Raw genomic sequence first — 20414 nt, 5'->3', positions numbered from 1 at the left:
AATAAACATGTTTATTATGTTATTATTAACACATTGATAGTCTTATTACCACAAATTAATGTTAATAAGCATATAATAAGGTCTTATTACATATTAACTAAGGCTTAGTACAAGGACCTTAATATAAAGCGTCACTGTCATTTGATTAGACAAGAGGCATTCCATCAGTGCTGATATAGCGTCTAATAGCACACTGAGCAGACATCCCCAACAATACATTCTGTTCAGGTGTTAAAAACTATGGAGCAACGCACTGTCTGGTCAAGCTGATAACTTATTGCAATCACACATGCCAGCAAAGCAACTGTGGACAGACTCTCATTTCACGGTCTGCCCAACAAATGTATACATTAAGATAAATGTACATCATGCAACCTAGCTGGACCAACCGTGTAGTCCTACACAACGAATCAAGCTAGTATTCAGGATAATTTGACAACAAACATGACAAGGCAAGTCCAATTGTGGTACAGTTTATGTTGTCAGAGGCAAATAAATTTTCAAATACATTTAAACAAACAAATCACATCTGAAGAACTGTGGTATAAAAGCAGTATCACACCGTAGGTCGTGCTGCTTTACATAACGTCTGCACGGCTGTGATTATCTTCAGTCCCAGCCGTGCTGATGTTCAGCAGCACTCCCTCTCAGGTGAGATTGCTTAATAAGAGAACATGAAAACAAGGTGATCACTAAAATGCTGCTGTGTGTCTGTGAGGGTGTGAGACGGAAGGTGTGTGTGTATACATTAGTATGGGAGAGACAGAAGCTGTGTATAGTTAATAAAAGCAGTGTAATATATATAGTTCCATATAGCTGATGTCACAGAGGGTTTTGGCACTATATGTATGGAAGAGAGGGGTGCGTGTTTCTATACCAGAACCAGTAAACGCACACATGAACACATTTAATCACCTGTGAACCACCCAGTGAACTGCTTCTCCCAGGACTACATGACTTTATTGCACAAGAGCAATTGGGATGAGTCACCTCACCACAGATGAGCTTTAATTAAGATGTGATGAACCTTCCCTTAGTTCCATCAGGTTTACACACCAAGGATCCATATTTATCAACCGCAGTAGTAAGTTTATGATGTCCAATCACGTAGGACTAGTTAAAAAGATGACTGAGCTCAATGAAGTAAACCCTTATTTAACATTGGTTATTGTTGGTTACTGAATACATTAAATACTAAAAGCAAAGCCCTCCGTGGAACAGAAGAGAACCTAAAATACCAGACTGCTACGAGGGGGCTACTGTTGTTCTGTTTCAGGTTCTCTTTTCTTCAACCAGAAAAAAACGTATGGACAATCACGCATAGGCTATCACACAAGCTCACACACATAAATACAATTTTGTTTGTTTGGAATACTCTAACCTACAAAAATTATTCTCTTCCTTTTCTTTAAGTAGTTAAACTCTGGCACAGAAAAGGCAAGGTAACTCCTAAAGATCCATAAACATTCAGAGAGATTTGAGATTAGAGACCATTCTTTAAAAACGGCCCTGGCCAGAACTAACCAGACTGGCGGGTCAGAAACCAGAATGTGACTGGGTACTTGCCATATATGGACGGTGACATTGCGTGCAACCACAGACAACCCGGTCCCTGCAGATTAATTTGTAATGTTTGGGTCATCGTCCTGTGGCTTTCTCAACAGCAATTTCACACGGCCCTCCAGGGTTTCCTCTGCGTGGCGTCCTGAGGGGTCTGGGGATGTGGGGCAGGGGGCTGGTACGTTGGAGGGATCGGTGAAAGGTCAGGGGTCGTACATGGGGTTGTGGAAGGTCCCTAAAGAGCCGTAGTCGTCGTTTAATAAGCGGCCGTAGTTTGAACGCCTGGATAGGAGTAGGAGAGAGAGCAGATGTTATTGAGGATAAATAATATCTCCCTATTGTTGACCGTGTTATGACGTAATGGAATGAAACATGACCCTGATGTTTATGATGACTTCTGATTCAATGGAAATTCTGATTTCAACTCACATTTTGTGTCGGTATGCTCCTCCAAAAATAATGATGACAATCAGAATGAAGACTGATACGATAACAGCAACACTCCCTGAAAGACAGACAGTGCATATAATGAAATTACAAAACAACACAGATTCACGTGAGCACTAGATGCTGTGTCTAGGTCACATGCGATGACAATATGATAAAAACACCTACATTCAACCCATAATCCTAACCTAATCCCCTACCCCTAACCTGGCTTTAACAACCCCTTATCTTACCTCTAACCCTTACCTGGCTCTAGCAACCCCTTATCTTACCCCTACCCCTTACCTGGCTCTAGCAACCCCTTATCTTACCCCTACCCCTTACCTGGCTCTAGCAACCCCTTATCTTACCCCTACCCCTTACCTGGCTCTAGCAACCACTTACCTGACTGTTACCTCTTACCGGACTCTACCCTACCTCTTAACTGACTCTACCCCTCATGTAACCCCTTCCTCCTCTATCCAAACCCCTATCTCTAGCAACAGTGCATTTAACCATCTCTAGCATAATAATATTTAACCTCTCAGACCTGGGCTAAGAGCCTTGGAGTGGTCGGTCTCCCCCTGGATTACTGTGGTATTTTGTTTTGAGGTGCTGGTTGGTATGGTTCTGCTAGTAGTAGTAGTAGTTGTAGTAGTAGGAGGAGGAGTCCTAGTTGTAGTCGTGGTAGTAGAGGTAGTAGAGGGAGATGTGATCGATGAGGAGGTTCTTGCATCTGTGCTGGTTGTCATGGCAGCATCTGTACTGGTTGTCAAGGCAGCATCTGTACTGGTTGTCAAGGCAGCATCTGTACTGGTTGTCAAGGCAGCATCTGTACTGGTTGTCAAGGCAGCCTCTGTACTGTTTGTTATGGCAGTATCTGTACCGTTTGTCACGGCAGCATCTGTACTGGTTGTCAAGGCAGCATCTGTACTGGTTGTCACGGCAGCATCTGTACTGTTTGTTATGGCAGCATCTGTAACGTTTGTCACGGCAGCATCTGTACTGGTTGTCAAGGCAGCATCTGTACTGGTTGTCACGGCAGCATCTGTACTGTTTGTTATGGCAGCATCTGTACTGGTTATGGCAGCATCTGTCCTGGTTGTCACGGCAGCATCTGTACTGGTTGTTATGACAGCAGATGAGGTAGTTGTCACTGCGGATTCTGTGCTGGTTGTTACGGCAGCAGGTGAGTTGGTTGTCACGGTGGATTCTGTGCTGGTTGTTATGGCAGCAGACGAGCTAGTTGTCACGACAGCGGACGGGGTCGTCCCGTCAGTAGAAGAGGTGATGCTGGTTTTCAAGTTCTCTGTGGAGTGTACTGGGGCTGCCTCGGTCGTGGTCCGGGACGGAGGGGTGGATAAGGTGGAGGAGGGTGGAGGTGTTGATAGGGTGGAGGGAGATGAGGAGGATGTAGGTAATGGAGGAACGGTTGCGCTCTGTTGGGTAGTGCCCACAATGAACAGCAGACCTGCAGTTCATTAAGGAAATGGATTCCTTTGTTAAGGAGTAACTTTACAACACAGTCCAAAGTGACAAATAGTTAGTGAGACGCACATTCGCGCGCAAGCGCACACACGCGCGCGCACACACGCACGCACGCACGCACACACACACACACACACACACACACACACACACACACACACACACACACACACACACACACACACACATATACATACACACACACACCGTGTTCTAAACTTAGTTCAGATCCCATTGCCCTTCCAAAATGTTTACGGGGTGAAAGTTAAACATATTTTAAAATAGTATACAAGTGTTTCACTTGTAAAAATATTATCAGATCCGAAAACTTAGGCTACTGTCTAAACATACTTCAGGGGTGATAATGAAACAACCGGCGGTGACAGAAGCTGTCCAATAGATTCTACGCTCAACTTCAACCACCACATTTAACCCTTTTCAGCAGTAGGACGGTCACAACTTTGATTCCCCAAACTAATCATCCAATATTAAACAGATCACTACTCACAAGTCAGGAAAATACACGGCCGTGCCCGAGGCGCCATGGTGCCGTTGCCTCTCAGATACTATAGTGATCGTTAGCCGGCGGCTCCACTGTGCTGGCTGTCTGATTGGGGGCTGATTAGGGGGTCGGTGGGAGGCGCTCACACAGGGACACGCAGCAAGTCGGTTGTGGCGTTTACTGATATGATGATATAATAATAATAATACTAATAATACAAATAATATAAAATTCCTTTCTCGGTTCCTCATACCCAATGATTGAGAGGGAATTACTTACATTTCAGTATGCCTATATGCAATATTATTGTGAGATATATGCCTTAAATTCAATATTTTTATTCAGCCTAGTAACGCAGATATAATCCAATAGAAATCCTTACATATCATACAACAGAAGGCTACCAAGCAGATCATACGTTGGTTGTATCCAGAGCCAGAGAGTAGAGTTGCGACCCTCTCTGATCTCGCTGGCAGGGTGGTCACGTGGTTCATGTATAAGCCTGTATAGTTCGAAAACACGCGGCGCTGCCGTGTTCTTCAATGGGACTGACAGCAGCGATTGCAATATTGAATGGTAAATATAAATTAAAAAACACATTCCCCAAGTACTTTTCTGACTATTGTTGCATATTTGTAGATGTCAGTTTTACATTTGGAGTGGTAGGGTGACAACTGCAAGCTACTTAGATGCGTTTACATGTTCTGAAATCAAAGACGATTCAAGATGTTAATTTTTGCGCAACTGGACTATTGGATTTTCTTGATTTTGCTTGTAATTCCGATTCACTTACCCGTGGTCAGAGAGCGATTGAGAAAGCAGAGTAGCAACAGTCCATTTAGCATTTAGTTTCCAGGCAACTTCTTATGATGAGGCAGGAGCTGACCACACAACCATGATACTTTTAAGACTAAGCCATACACAAAGTATCACGTATATTAAAGAATAACAAATGAATGTTGGATGAATGAAATAGTATTTTTTTTATTAAACAATGGGTGAGACAAAAAGAATGTGTGCGTGTGTATCCAACTTGAAAAACAAGAACAAAGTGAAGGAACAGGGATGAATATTGTATATACAAGTGTTAACAAGAGAGGAATACGGTGAGGAAAGGAGACAATTAAAAAAGCAATACAAGTAAAATGGATCACTGGTTATAAGGGGCCACTCACACTAGGGCCGCGGCCCCGTGCCCGAGGTCATTTGCATACTAAAGTCTAGAACGTTTGGCTAATGTGACCACGCCATCCGTATTCCAGCACGGAACAGCCCCTTGGCCACGGCACACTTGGGAGAGGTGTGCCGTGGCCAAAGTACAGATGCTAATGAGATGACACGCGGATATGCAACGTGAGCTGGATGACGTAGTCCTTGCGCAACCCTTCTTTCTTTATAGGTCCATGCCCTTCTTCCCCACAAAAATCATTTTAAACAATGGCGGCAAGCGGTTCACGAGTGGGTTTACGTTGGTGCGATAGTGAAGTCGAGTGATTACTTGAAATTTGGGCCGACGATAGCATTCAGTCGCAGCTGGACACCACGCTTGGGGATGACGTATTTATCGTATTACGACGTATGCATGAAGGAGCAAACTTGCTAGTGTGAGTGCGCCCTTAGGGCGCACTCACACTAGGCAGGTTTGCCTGTTCCATGCTGGCACCCTACAATCTAAAACCCTCCAGCAAATGCAGATTCCACTGCCTAACATCGACACACTGCAAAGGAGGATGCACCATGCAAAGCTGGACCCAGTGTTTGAGATGCTGAGTGTTTAGAAAAAAATCCTCTCCACATACATCAGGCTGAGGTTTGTGGAACCAAAAACAAGTGGGAACAAGGACTAAGAACAACGAAGCAAACATACAGTAAGTGAACAAGAACAGCAAAGTAGAGCCAGGGGGTATCAATAAATAAAACAATGTTAGTCATGTGTGGAACAGGAACAACAAATGTGTAAACAGGTGTGCGTGTATATCTAACTTGTAAAACAAGAACAAAGTGAAGGAACAGGGAGGAATATTTAAGTTATTAATAAACAAAGAAAATACTCCACATACATCAGGCTGATGTTAAGGATAGCAAAGTGCATCAGGTCGAAAGGAAGGACAACAATCACAGCAGTCGCCGCCGCCGCCGCCGCCACCACCACCACCAGCAACCAGCAGTCGCCAGCACCAACAGCCGTCGCCAGCACAAGCCGCCACCACTAGCCGCAGAAGGCGACATCCTTCAGAAGTCGACATCCTTCGCCACCACCAGCCAGCTCAAGCAGCCATCGCCTCAAGCAGCAGCGCCCTGCAGCAGCAGTGTTTGCCGGCACCAGCCAGCTCAAGCCACCAGCAGCAGCCACCGCCATCAGCAGCATCCACCATAAGCCGCATACACCATCAGCCGCATACACCATCAGCAGCAGCAGCAGCCACCACCTGCAGGAAAGTGAAAATAATCAGAAGACCTTGAATAGCCTGTGGACAGAAGCTTAGTGTGAAAAAAAAGAATGACACTACTGACTGTAATAACATTTGAAAGCTCGTCATTATGGCTTATATTTTTTGTGTGGAAAAATTGTTGTTAAGGGTAGTGTATAATTAAACATGGTTTAATTATAATAGGGTAAAAGTCTGAAACAAATCTGAAACTATGTTTTCTATAATGTATAGCCTCACTGTGATAATCTAGTCCAGATTTGAAGAGTCTAGTGTAGTCTTTTTCAATCAGGACCAGTTCTAATGCGGTCTGGACCCCCAAAAAGCGTTGACATGTGCCTTTATTGCATTTTCACAAATAGAATAAAGGTTTCACAAATCTGAAACTATGTTTACTATAATCTATAGGCTTACTGTGATAATTTAGTCCAGATTTGAAGAGTCTAGGTGCAGTGGTTTTCAATCAGGATCAGTTCTAATGCGGTCTGGACCCCCAAAAATCGTTGACATGTGCCTTTATTGCATTTTCACAAATAGGGTAAAAATGTCACAAATCTGAAACTATGTTTTCCATAATGTATATCCTCACTGTGATAATCTAGTCCAGATTTGAAGAGTCGAGGTGTAGTGGTTTTCAATCAGGACCAGTTCTAATGTGTTCCAGGTGCAAAAAAAAGCAGTGGAATCTCCCCTCTTTTTTTTTAACAAACTGAATAAAGGTTACATAAATTGTAAACTGTTTTTAAAGAATGTTTAGACTCTCTTAGATAATCTAAACTAATTAATGTGGCTTTACCGCGGCGATTTAGGAGGTTAAACAACGGAGAATCAGTCGCTCCATGCCGCTTAACTTTTCCTTAACTGCCGAATCGGGTGCTGCGAATCGGCTGCCAACTTCAGCTTCGTCACAGATGGCGAAGTCGAGCTAACAAACTAGCAGCAGGCAATCTGTCGTCTACCAAGATAAAAAATATACATAATTACGCTGTGCATATACAAATAAATATCAGTATATGCATCATAAAGGTTCTCTGATACAATATAGACAGTTGACAATTCAAAAGAGGTAGCTATTAATGCACTTACCTCAGCAGTTACTCGACGGCCAGCAATGGAAATGAATGATTTCCTACGCCGTAAATGGATGTTTTGGAACTATGCGAGGTTCCATACCCCGGAAGTAGGCGGCAAAAAACGCTACAACGGAGTCCAATGGAAGTGTCGCCACTCTGTTATCTATCACTCTGGTTGTATCCACTGGGCTGTGTGGTACCCTTTATCCAAACCTTGGTCTTGATGTAGTTACTGGTTTACGCCAGCAGAGGGCAGCACGCATAGACCCCCGATGCGTAATTCACAGAAAGTCATGTTCAACTTTAAATAAAGTAATATAAAGGATGACAGTAGTTTATTATATATTTTTCCTGTCCAAAAATCAAAAGGTGGAGGCTCAGCTGAAGAGTGGCGGTTAATCATGAGCTGATGAGCTGCAGCTGGTCCGATGTGATAAAGCACCTGGCTACAGGTGAGCCCCATGTCGCACAATGGACTTCCTCCACGTGCTTTGGTTGGTGTTTATCGCCGGGCTGAGAGGTATTTACCTGGAACTTTAAATCCCTTCACTTCATTCAATGCGTCCAATTAATGTAACGTAGTTGGGCTTGTGAAACTGAGCTGGCCGCCGTCTCTCTGTATCACTCTGACGTTTCGTTCTACTCTCACGACGGGATGTCTGAAGAGGATACGCCAAATAAACGTTATTGACAAGAAAGGGAGAGGGCGGGACTTGTGATGGACGGATATTTTGACGGATATATAAATTGTTTTGTCAAATATTTCTTAGAGATCCTTATTTATTCTCGTACACGATTTATAGATGTACGAGACCGGAAGTCGGGAGCGATGGCAATGCATCGCCGCCAGTCATGACCGTCGCTCAGCGCGCCCCCCCCCCCCTGAATTTCTTAAGATACAACCCAACAACTTAATTGTTTCTTGCTGTTGCATCTGCTTTTTTTCCTCCCACATGAGCGACCAATACAGTAAATTGTAATCCAGTTTGAGTATTTGTAGGCCTACATGCATTTGTACATAATCCAAGCCCACTATATTTTGAATGCCCATTGTAATGCAAAGTTTTCGTATCTGTATCAACTAATGGGCTTCTAACTAAAACTATATGGACTTTTCAATAATCAAAACTTTTTTTTACTAATGATTAAATGTTGAAGTGTGTTTGTGTGTAGCAGGACAGCGTCGAGCCTGCCCCCAAGGCCAGTGGGAATGTGACGACGGTAACTGTATCTCTGCAGAATGGAGGTGTGACGCGGATGGAGACTGTCTCGATGGCTCGGATGAGACTGAGTGCCAAAGTATGAATACTCTTCAGCTAGAGTTTAGCAGCCTTATGCTGCTCAACTCTAAACCTGCTGCTACCTCTATTGCTGCTCAACAATAACCCTGCTCTAAACTTAACTGCTGCTCTACACTAAGCCTGCTCTGAACTCTCCTGCTACTAAACTCTTAACCTGCTCTAAACTCTACTGCTACTCAACATTAAGCCTGCTCTAAACTCTACTGCTGCTCCACTCTAAACCTGCTCTCAACTCTCCTGCTCCTCATCTCTAAGCCTGCTCTAAACTCTAATGTTGCTCAGAACTTCCATTTTACTGCTCTCCACGTCCAGGGCCCCCCTCCAGCCCGTGTCCCGCGGGGCAGTTTGAGTGTGTGGATTCTGTGGGGTGTGTGAACGAGTCGGGCAGATGCGACGGCGTGCGCCAATGCCCCACCGGCTCGGACGAGGAGGACTGTGTGACGAGTGGCGGCTGTTTGGAGGCAGACTGGCTGTGTCACAACGCCATGTGTGTCCCGAGGGAGGCGCGCTGTGACGGCAACGATGACTGTCTGGACCGCTCGGACGAACAGGACTGTGGTGAGCAAACTACTGGTGTACTGGTCCCCTGCATTCTACCAGGAAAGTCTCCATTGAGAATGTAATCCTTTTTCAAGAGACCAGACCAACAACCCAGCAATTAAACCAATCTTCTGACGTATAGGAGAGGGGAATGGATGATAAAATTACTTGTGAGGTGTGTGGACCCTGACTGAGGTGTATCGACCTGGGGGTGAGGTCTGTGGGGACCCTGACAAGGGGAGTGTGAGGCGTGTGCACCCTGACCAGGTGTGTGAGGTGAGAGGACCCTGACAGGGGGCTGCTGTGTGTGTGGGGACCCTGACCGGGGGGGTGAGTTGTGAGGGCCCTGACCGGGGTGAGATGTGTGATGGAAGGCGTTGTGTTGCAGGGCTGTGTAAGGCGGGCTGGTTGCGTTGTCCCGAGGGGCTCTGTGTGTCTCCGGAGCAGCGGTGTGATGGAATCCGCCACTGTTCAGACGGAAGCGATGAACCCCTGAGCTGCGGTAAGACTGAACCTCTGCCACATAATCAGCAGTCCTAAGGGATCGAACAGCAACTTTACGGTTCAAGTCCACCTGCTCTTCCTGCTGAGCTAAGCCGACCACTAGATCTATGCTAGTGGTATATAATGCTTATTACTGCATTAACTTCTGTGAACTAATGGTTCATCTATGAGTAAATTGCCCAGCCTCTACGTGATTAACCCACTGAACACTTGTCTCAGCAGAAGCAGCTGGCTCACACTGCACAATGGATCAAATGGCTCATGTCAGAGGTGCAGTGTTCCGTCGTACCAGTGACCTTTTGAAGTTTTATTCTGTTCATGTTAGGTCACACGTGCTCTGGGGCTCACGGGGGCTGTAGCCATGACTGCACGGATGAACCGGGCGGGGTCCGCTGCAGTTGCCCCCCTGGACTCAAACTGTCGGTCAACGGAGTGATGTGTGAGGGTAAGCAACCTGCTGCTAACACAGCATGTGACCCACGGTATGGGATGAGCCCCCTGGCTGCTTGTCTCAGGCAGGATGTTTGAGACCACTTTTAAACCTTTGCCTCATATAAATCGGTTTTGGCCCCCGATGCGAATGTCGGGAGCCCCAAAGTGGTGTCCTGAAAAGTTGAGCATAAACGTCCGTAAAGCAACTGAAAAGCCGATGGAACTATTGAGGGATTGTATTGTGTTCCTAATCGGGCTGGTTGGCTTTTCCAGATGTGGATGAGTGCAGCAAGCCCTTTCCCCCCTGCACTCAATACTGCACCAACACTGTGGGCTCCTTCTACTGCCACTGCCGGGAGGGGTTCGTCCTGGACCAGTCTGTATGTCTGGCCTCAGGTGAGGTCCGCCTCCGCTGCTCATGAAGACCCTGTGTATCTTGTAACCATGGAGCCTTATTTTACTGCATTTTGGAATAGGCATTGGTTTTCAAACCATGTCCGATCAATATGTAACCTGCACAGAAGACTTGTGTGCAGATTACGAATTGATCCGACATATGGTAGTAGCGAACCGTGACTCTTAAATCTTGCCCGCCCCGGGTTTTCATTTTAGCTCTTGTGTTGGTCTTCCTGTTAACTTTTTGTCAAAAGTTAACCCCTGAAAACGGAGTAGATGACAAATCAGGAACCGAACCTCAGTAGCGGTTAGGTTACTCGCAGCGGCTGCCATCGTGAAGTAAACAAAGTCGTGACCATAAGCTAGCGAGCCGGTATATTGGATTTGTGTCCCCCACAGCGGGTGGAACTTGACGTAAAGTTAGTGATAACAAAACCCACCCATTCAGAGGGAAACTATGATAAGTCACTTTGACTTTCATTTGAAATGAGTCATTGAATTACTATTACTCGACCTCTGTGAAATTATAGCGGGCCCACCAATCACAGTGCTGCATAGCATTTTCCTTCCCATCAACTGCAGTCAGCAGCATTCTAATTTTTCATTTACTTCTTCACGTTCCAACACAAACCAATGGGCCTTCTGAAGGGTATATATCCTCTCAACACTTTTGATCAGATGTTATTAAAATAAAGAATTTATCAAATAAAATTAGTATTCTTTGAGTTGTATAGAATCTGATCAAAGGGGATCTCTAAATTGTCTCCCCGGAGTAATTTTAAGTACACTTTTCAAAGTCAACCTGATCCTTATCCATTATCCCCTCCTGTGATTAGTCTGTCAAAGCCCTGTTCTCTTAAAGGTCCCATGACATGAAAATCTCAATTTATGAGGTTTTCTAACATAAATATGAGTTCCCCTAGCCTGCCTATGGTCCCCCAGTGGCTAAAACTTGCGTTTGGTGTGAAACGAGCACTAGCTGTTCTGCTCGCCATTGAAAAAACGGAGGCTCAAGCGCGCTGATTTGGAAATCTGTGCTCATGACGTCATGAGGAATCTCAGCTCCTCCCCTTACTCTGCCTGGCCCGCCCAGAGACGTTGGCCCGCCAATGAGACTCGACCGTGCGAGCGCCACGTGTGTGTGTGTGTGTGTGAATACACACACTGTAACGCAAGTGTTTCTTGTCGGTTCTTTGACGTGTCTTGTATTTCCACAACGAGACTGTCGTGGGGGTTATCTAGCCATGGTTGAGAAGGAATTGGGGGAAAGGAACTTTGGTTTGACTCGCTGAAGTACATGAACTGCGACATGCCGCCGGTTGCCGCGAGGCACCATCGCCCGGCAGCGGGCAGCCGGCCGCAGGCAGCGCGCGGTTCAGTCGACTTCAGGTTGATGTGGTAGAACCAGAGACGTCGCAGAACCCGACAAAGTCATTTGTGATTCATAATATCGTCTGGAGGCGCACACAATATGTTATATGATATAGATATCTATGTATTATATGATATTATTTAGATATAGAGCTCCAGGACTGTAACGCAAGTGTTGTACACTTCCTTGTTATTTGGATAACCGTTCTGCTGTTGGTGTGATGGCGCATAACACGTCTGGTATTTCTACAACGAGACTCGTATTGGGGGTTATCTCAGCCAAGGTTGAGAATGAATTGGGGGGAAGGAACTTTGACTTTGACTCCCTCAAGAACATGAACCACGACATGGAGGAGAAAGGGATTGTTGGCGGCGAATGTCTCCCGCTTGAGCCCCGCTGAGGGACCACCGCCGGAGGCGGAGGTGCATAAGCGCTGCCCGGCAAAGATCCCTTTCTCCTCCTTGTCGTGGTTCATGTTCTTGAGGGAGTCAAAGCCAAAGTTCCTTCCCCCAATTCATTCTCAACCTTGGCTGAGATAACCCCCAATACGAGTCTCGTTGTAGAAATACCAGATACGAGAGTCCGACGTCACACCAACAGCAGAACGGTTATCCAAATAACAAGGAAGTGTACAACACTTGCGTTACAGTCCTGGAGCTCTATATCTAAATAATATCATATACATAGATATCTATATCATATAACATATTGTGTGCGCCTCCAGACGATATTATGAATCACAAACGACTTTGTCGGGTTCTGCGACGTCTCTGGTTCTTCCACTTTCACATCAACCTGAAGTCGACTGAACCGCGCGCTGCCTGCTGCCGGCTGCCCGCTGCCGGGCCATGGTGCCTCGCGGCAACCGGCGGCATGTCGCAGTTCATGTAGGCCTACTTCAGCGAGTCAAATCAAAGTTCCTTTCCCCCAAGTGTTATCGCTATATATCATAATTCAGATGGCGATCCGCTATCTGTATTATGTTATTTCGTCGTTTGGAAACATGTTTTCTGCATCGCGTCGTCTGTTGCAGGGCAGGTTGTCAGGTTGTCAGGATGTAAACAAACGATGACGTAGGCCGGTACAATTTTCGCCCCCGGTACAATTTTAACGTGACAGTGCCTCGCGGCAACCGGCGGCATGTCGCAGTTCATGTAGGCTACTTCAGCGAGTCAAATCAAAGTTCCTTTCCCCCAATTCCTTCTCAACCATGGCTCAGATAACCCCCACGACAGTCTCGTTGTGGAAATACAAGACACGTCAAAGAACCGACAAGAAACACTTGCGTTACAGTGTGTGTATTCACATTGATGTGGACGTTGAAGAACCAGGAACGTCGGAGAACCCAACGCGGTCGTTTGAGATTCATAATATCGGCTCACACAGCTTTTGGCCGTGATAATATATATTATATGATATAGATATCTGTGTAGGCTATATGATCATATTTAGATATAGAGCTCCAGGACTCCCGTGTGTTCTAGAATATTTACAGAACACGGCTAAAGGCTGTGTGCGGCTCGCCATTGCGATACATCCACTGTAAACAGAGCGCATGGTGGCTGCAAGCTGCTCAGGGTCACACCCCCACCCTCCTCCTTGACACGCCCACCGAAACAGCGCATTTGGGGAAAGCTCAATGTGCGACTGGCTCGGAGTGGCTGTAACTCTGCACCACGGCTGAATTTAGGGAACGTCTTTGAATACTGTGTTAGTTGCCCACTAATACCTATATTAAAGAATACATAAAATAGCATGTCATGGGACCTTTAACTACTTGCCCTGAGATCATTGAGGAACATTTCAGATTAGTTGACAATGAATCCTAATGTCATTAGGAGCAGGTAGGTATTGGGAAGCCTACAGGTAGACTGTAGAAATCGGGGCTTGAACCCGGTCTCTTCTGTCTGGCAGGTGAAGACACCAGCTACTGTCTCAATGTCACCTTGTGTGCCGCTTCCAGGTGGCGCCACTCTCTCACTGTCACCTTGTGTACCTCCTCCAGGTGGCGCCACTGTCTCACTGTCACCTTGTCTACCTCCTCTAGGTGGCGACACTGTCTCACTGTCACCTTGTGTACCTCCTCCAGGTGGCGCCCCAAGACTGCTGTCTGTCCAGAAACGATCCCTGGGCCTCGTTGGTATCAAAGGCCAGGCTTTTAAAACGCTCTGGACAGCGGACTCTGAGCCTCTTGCCGTGACCTTTGACCTGGTCAGGGGGTGGTACTACTGGGCAGAGGGCCAGGGCTCGATCTTCAAGACTGACGGGAGGAAGAACCACACTGTGTACACTGGTGGGTTGGTCCGCTTTGTTCATTATAATGACTTGTGAGTGGTAGCATGTGTACTACAGGATTAATGATGAAGACCTGATCATGGTGTTTCTAATGCAGATGATGCGTTCAATCTGTCTTCCATCAACAGGGCTGCCAGGGATCATATCTTTGGCTTGTGATTGGTTGAATGGAGATTTGTATTGGACCAATCGGAAGACTCAATCGATCTACATGGGTTCTGCTGATGGGAAGGGCTTCACAACGCTACTGAGCAAAAGCATCAGTCCATCCGAGATGGTGGTTTTACCCACGGAAAGGTAACTCATGCTTGCTGGTACTTTGGCTTTGGCTGACCTCTTCTAATTCCTTCAGCATCCATTTTGGTTGGTGATGAAAAAGAAAGCATACAATAAGGAAATGATGATGCACGCATACATGAAGCACAATTAGTCAACACAATGTGTGACTATTAGTGACCTAGGCAACAATCATCCTGAACAAAGTATGACGTGGTCACTATTGGCCATCTGTGTCTACAGCCTGATGTTCTGGATCAACCTGGGCCCGGGAGAGAGGGCGACTCTGGACTGCTCCTGGATGGATGGTGCCGACCGGAGAGCCCTGGTCGTCCTGACCACTCAGGGGGCTCACAGCCTCACGGTGGACGTGGCCTCCAGGAGACTGTACTGGATCAGCGACTTCAAGCACGTACGACTTGGGGAATCAATGTTTTATACAAGTCCTAAAATGTTTTTCGGTCCTTACAGCTTTTGCTGCAGAGTCACACCATTGGACACACCAAAAGGAAGTTTACATTTTCAAAGATGCTTGTTTTTCTTAAATTTTGTGGCTTTACTAAACATAAACTATTGTATAGATGTGCTATAGTTTAATACTTCATTATGTTTCCACATCGCATCAAACCATATGACTCTCTCAATCTTGTATCGGTGAATATTTTTGCATAACGTGATGAACATTAAGACCTTGGTTCCTTGACCATGTGAAGGAGAACCATACAGGCAACTAGTTTGAACTAATGTTGCGATTCCTGATGAGTGCCTGAAGACGGAGCCTCTGAAGAGCTCCCATTGTGTTCCTACAGTCCGTGGAGACGGTCAGGGTGGACGGCACCGGCCGTTCCTCGTTCCCCGGCCTGCTGGGCAGCACCGGGGCTGCCACTGGGCTCGCCGTGTTTGGAAACCGCTTCTATTGGACGGACCGCCAAGGACTCTGGAGGGCAGATCAGAACCCGACCAGCGTGAAGGCGTTGATCCAGAGGGCCGCTCTTCCCTTCATGACCGTCGTCCACGCGCTGCAGCAACCACAAGGTAGTGTGGGTGAAAGAAGGGCTTCGACCAAGGGCAGGCCCAGGAGTTTACAGCTCTGCACTGACGGTTTTTTGCTCTTCAGTATGACCTCTGCTTTTACCCTACAGACATCTCTGGGGTAAGAGCACAGGTAGTACTGAAGAGTCTTGCCATAAAGATGAATGCTATGGCATAAATCTCTATGGCAATATTGGCTTGAAGATATTTTATATTTTTTAACAGTTTTGATGAATATTTCCTAATGATTCGTAGCCACCAGCGAACCACTATTAATCATTAGTGTAGCCATAGTTTTAACCACTTGTTAACCTACTACTTACCACGTGTGCGATGCACATTTTCTCGTGGACATCGATGTTACAGGCAGTGGTTGGCATAAAATTAAGAGGGGGGAAGTTGATGCACAGAAATGTAAGGAGTTGGTCTCAATGCTCAGTGGACAAAACGGTTGACTGCAAAGTCTCTGCCTTCATTGACCACTATCTTCAACCATCATGTAGTGAGTGGTGAAGGTGTTGCTCATCATGTAGCGAGTGGTGAAGGTGTCTTTCCTTGTGACCCAGGCTCCTCTGCGTGTACAAACAGTCCCTGCCAGCTCTGCCTGCCCACCAAGAACAACCCCCTGGGCTTCACCTGCAGCTGCCCCGACTCAAAGATACTCATGCCAGACAGGAGATGCGAATGCAAGTATTGACCAGACTTTTTCACGTGCAGAAATGTACACCATAGTCATTGGATCAGGACTGCATCTATGGATGAACTACATTTAGGCATTTTTGGTTCTTACTGTATTGAATAAATAAAAATGACGCATTCTAGGAAATAGTTAAAAATTAAGCCTTTGTTTGACAAAAAATACATTATTTATTTACCATTTGGAGTTTTCTACGAAGTCCAAATTAAATAAACGAAGGACTTTCAATAATGTGCGTTGAATCTGGGCCAAACTGTTTAGAACAGACTTCATCTTCATGGTACCCAGCAAGGTTTTTGTCAAATTCGGCAAATACATAAAATCTCCGGCTCAAGGGACTACGGAACTGCAAGCAAGAATATTTCTGGGTTAGAGCCTGAAAAACATTGCACATCTTTCTTTTGACAGACCCAAGGTTTGTGTATGCAACTGCAGCGAGCATCAACATGTTGGAGTTCAAGGAGGGGGAAGTGATTCAGACCCAGCTGTTCACCACAAAGGGCATCCTCACCTACGACGTAGACTGGTACCGAGACGGGCTTTACTGGGCCAACAGAAGCGGCCAGATACAGCACACCAGCCTCACACAGCGCAAGACCCAACCTGTCCCCACGCTGCTACCAGGTATACCGTCTGGTGAACTGTTTAACCATATGGGGCATATTGATCTCCAAAAGGCTTCCCAAATTGATGTGGTATGTATCCTGAAATTGTGGAATAGTGTTCTAAAATTCTTTTGATGCAGTATCTTCATATACTGTCATAACCAATTCCTTCAATGAAGGACTGTTATCTACACTGTTCACCTGATGTAGTGTTTGACACAATCTTTCCTGCGATGATTCCCTCAGTTTGTTTAATCAAGTTGGACCAGCGATCTGGAGTCATCTTCTGGGTGTCATGTGACCAGGCCACCATCGGCATCACTGTTGCATTCGGTGGTTACCCGCAGGAACTGTACCACACCAAGGGGGGCGGGATCAAGGACGTGTATGTTGATTGGCTGCGGGGCACGGTTTACTGGCTGGAGGGCGTCCGCCTCCTGAGCATGGGGGTGCAGGGGGGTCCTGCCAAGGAGCTGCTGAACCTGAGCTCGGGCTTCACTGGGACCATTGCCCTGGACCTGCGGGCCAACGCCATGCTGTGGACCACGGCTTCTGCAGGTGGGTGGAGCCACTTTCAGATCCCTCGAGATGAAGCATCCTGTTGACTTGATTTGGTTATGAAAAACAAATCATTGAATTATGGTTTGTTTGTTAATCATTGAGCTTTGGTGGTTGAAATTATGCAATCAGGTTTTTGTGGAGTGAAAGATGTTTGACTGATGGATGGACTTCGAAGATATTTGGGAAACTCGGATGCTGCTTTTCTGAAAAGTTGAATGCCACCTTAAATTAATCTAGGCATATTAAACATGCTCAAATGGTCTCTTAAGTGGTACGTCAACTTATCATAAGCTTTGCTTGTCCTCCGCCTCACTTGTAAGTCACTGTTTACTTACTATAAAGTAAAGGGCTTTTGACCAGCCCGCAGTCTGTCATCTGAACCCTTCACACAGCCATCTGCTGTTCTGTCGCAGGCTTGTCAACACTGAGCTTGCTCCAGAAAAGGACCCACGTCTACGGCCCTCGATGGAACATCACAGGATCAGTGGTTGCGGCATTCGAACCCTACCTGCTGTCCTTCTCTGATAATGCCCTAACACTGTGGGACCGCCGAGATGGGCGTAGCCTCAAGGTCGTGACCCTGGATGGCAGTGTGTTTGGGGTGATGGTGGCTCTGAAGGACATAAGGGCAGGTAGGGCTGCTGAGCAAAAGTGTAATGAAATCTATTCCATGCGGTCTTTGGTAACACAAGTAGTAATCTTTGGAGTAAGAATTTGGAAAAACTAGCCATGTCAAAAGATCCCCATAAACCAGGGGTCGGCCACCCTAGGCACGCGTACCACCACTGGCATGTGGCAGCATAATCATTGGCATGCAAAAAAAAACAACGTTATTAATGGGATTTGGCGTCAAGTCAGCCAAACGGTATCTATTGTTTTCTTCAGGTCCAGACCAGCCCATCTGCCCAAAGCCATCGTTTCTGTGCCCTGATTCGGCGGTGTGTCTGACCCCAAGCCAGCTCTGCGACGGGAAGGAAGACTGCCCGAATGGGTTTGATGAGAACCTATGCGTTAAGAGCTGTCCTCAGAAAGGTAAGCAATCTGAACTTCTCATGGTCGACATGTGTTTGGTTTATTACCTGTACCTGGTGGAACCCCTACCTGCCTTCATGTTGTTGAGCCAGAACTGACTGCTGATGTACTGGCAGGTCTGACACTGATGACCTTCCTGTTCTAGGGGGTAAAGAAGTGTGGTTGATTTGGTCTCAAGATGTCGTGCTGGGGCGTGGCTTGTTTTGGGTGATTTTGCCCATTGGTAGTCAGCTGTCGGCTGCGAGTGGTTGCTCATTAGTTGACGAGACAAACTAGGTATTGCGGTACGGCAGGATGCCTGACCTCACATACAGCCAAGTTGGGGTGACACTTTATAATAAACACTAGTTTCACTGTTTACCTTGTTGTAGGAGACTTCAGGTGCAAGGACCGGCGGAGCTGCGTCCCCAGGAGCTCAGTGTGTGACGGTCGTGCTCACTGCAATGACGGCTCGGATGAGTTGAGCTGTCCTACCGTAGCAGCTGTGGCTCCCCAGACAAACAGCCTCAAGTGTCGCAAGGGCACCAAAGCCTGTAGAGACGGCCAGGAGTGTGTCCTCTTCTCTCACATGTGTGACGGAGAGCCAGACTGTAAAGATGGATCTGACGAGGAGAGCTGTGGTGGGTGAAAATTTGGGGGATACGCAAACTTGTTTTGAGTCGATTCATTAGTAAAAAACATAATTATGTCTGGGCTGAACATCCTAGCCCCAGTGGCGGTTGGATCACTGAGTAATCTCTACCTTTTCTCAATGTTTCAGAAAAGTATTCCGTTCCTCCACTGGTACCAGCCGTGGGCCCATCAGACAAACCCTTCCCTACTGTGGTCTCTGGAGAGGTTGCTGGTCTTCCAGAGCCCCCACTTCCCCTCAAGGCCCTCTGTATCAGCCCGGCAGTACAGTGTCCTCAATCAGACGTCTGCATCTTCCAGACTCAACTCTGCGACGGCCGGAAAGACTGTCCGGATGGATCGGATGAGGGGAACTGCGTGAAAAGATGTGCGAATAAAGGTAATGTGTCTGTGCACCCTTTCTGATCTTATATCTGAATAGTGTAGCAAATGCTGTCACACACCACCTAGGTGAATTTTCTGGGCTCTTCCAACGATAGGACGCAGAGTGGTGGTGTTAAATTCGGGTTAATGTTAAAAATGTAGTTGAACATGGCACGGATGCTCCGCTGCCATGTAGGAGATCTCCAGAGTGTGTGTGGAGATGGCTGGTTGAACCTGTGCATACTACTTGATCAATGTGCAACCTCACCCATCCCAAGAGTCCAATCAGACTCTGCCAGGGGAGGCTGCATTAACCAGCCCTCGTCCACACACACTCCCAGTGTCATTCCCACAAAGCTTTGAAATGCTCTTGTACATTTCAGCTGACTTCAGGTGTAAGGACCGGCGGAGCTGCATCCCCAGGAGCTCAGTGTGTGACGGTCGTGCTCACTGCAACGACGGCTCGGATGAGTTGGGCTGTCCTACCGTAGCAGCTGTGGCTCCCCCGACCAACAGCCTCAAGTGTCGCTTGGGCTCCACACCGTGTGGAGACGGGAAACAGTGTGTCCCTCACACTCACATGTGTGACGGAGAGCCAGACTGTGGAGATGGATCTGACGAGGAGAACTGTGGTGGGTGAATATATATTTGGGGGGGGGGGGGGGGCAAACTTGTTTCGAGTCGATCCATTGGTAAGAAACCTAATTGTGTCTGGGCTGAACATCCTAGCCCCAGTGGCGGTTGGATCACTGAGTAATCTCTACCTCCTCTCAATGTTTCAGAAAAGTATTCTGTTCCTCCACCGGTACCAGCCGTGGGCCCATCAGACAAACCCTTCCCTGCTGTGGTCTCTGGAGAGGTTACTGGTCCTTCAGAGCCCCCACTTCCCCCCAAGGCCCT

The 20414-nt window shown here is 46.8% G+C and overlaps 1 protein-coding gene and 1 long non-coding RNA gene across 10 annotated transcripts in view; one reads left to right on the top strand and one right to left on the bottom strand.

Annotated features, from left to right (window-relative positions):
- Positions 1-458: 458 nt before the first annotated feature.
- On the bottom strand, positions 459-2610 carry LOC132447520 (uncharacterized). Its single transcript, XR_009523098.1, has 3 exons — positions 2537-2610; positions 1990-2065; positions 459-1842 (listed from the first exon to the last, which is right to left on the bottom strand). It is a non-coding gene; the product is annotated as an uncharacterized LOC132447520 (long non-coding RNA).
- A 5316-nt stretch (positions 2611-7926) lies between these two features.
- si:dkey-88l16.3 (low-density lipoprotein receptor-related protein 2) overlaps positions 7927-20414 on the top strand; it is a 35328-nt gene continuing 22840 nt past the window's right edge. For 7 of the 9 annotated variants that reach the window (XM_060038361.1, XM_060038365.1, XM_060038362.1 and 4 more), the window contains exons 1-17: positions 7927-7998; positions 8652-8777; positions 9092-9337; positions 9708-9821; positions 10149-10268; positions 10529-10651; positions 14113-14316; positions 14447-14615; positions 14838-15006; positions 15404-15629; positions 16193-16312; positions 16732-16947; positions 17175-17486; positions 17903-18121; positions 18375-18521; positions 18893-19141; positions 19282-19530. In XM_060038361.1, coding sequence (XP_059894344.1) covers positions 7950-7998; positions 8652-8777; positions 9092-9337; positions 9708-9821; positions 10149-10268; positions 10529-10651; positions 14113-14316; positions 14447-14615; positions 14838-15006; positions 15404-15629; positions 16193-16312; positions 16732-16947; positions 17175-17486; positions 17903-18121; positions 18375-18521; positions 18893-19141; positions 19282-19530 — 3058 coding nt within the window. In that variant the 5' untranslated portion in view covers positions 7927-7949. The remainder of the gene's footprint in view (positions 7999-8651; positions 8778-9091; positions 9338-9707; positions 9822-10148; positions 10269-10528; positions 10652-14112; positions 14317-14446; positions 14616-14837; positions 15007-15403; positions 15630-16192; positions 16313-16731; positions 16948-17174; positions 17487-17902; positions 18122-18374; positions 18522-18892; positions 19142-19281; positions 19531-20414) is intronic. The other 2 variants (XM_060038358.1, XM_060038363.1) reach the window with 2 other exon arrangements.

The sequence above is a fragment of the Gadus macrocephalus genome, chromosome 19 (assembly GCF_031168955.1).
Source record: "Gadus macrocephalus chromosome 19, ASM3116895v1".
Classification (NCBI taxonomy): Eukaryota; Metazoa; Chordata; class Actinopteri; order Gadiformes; family Gadidae; genus Gadus; species Gadus macrocephalus.
The sequence above is the reverse complement of the archived record's forward strand: the minus strand, read 5'-3'. Positions and strand labels throughout refer to the sequence as shown.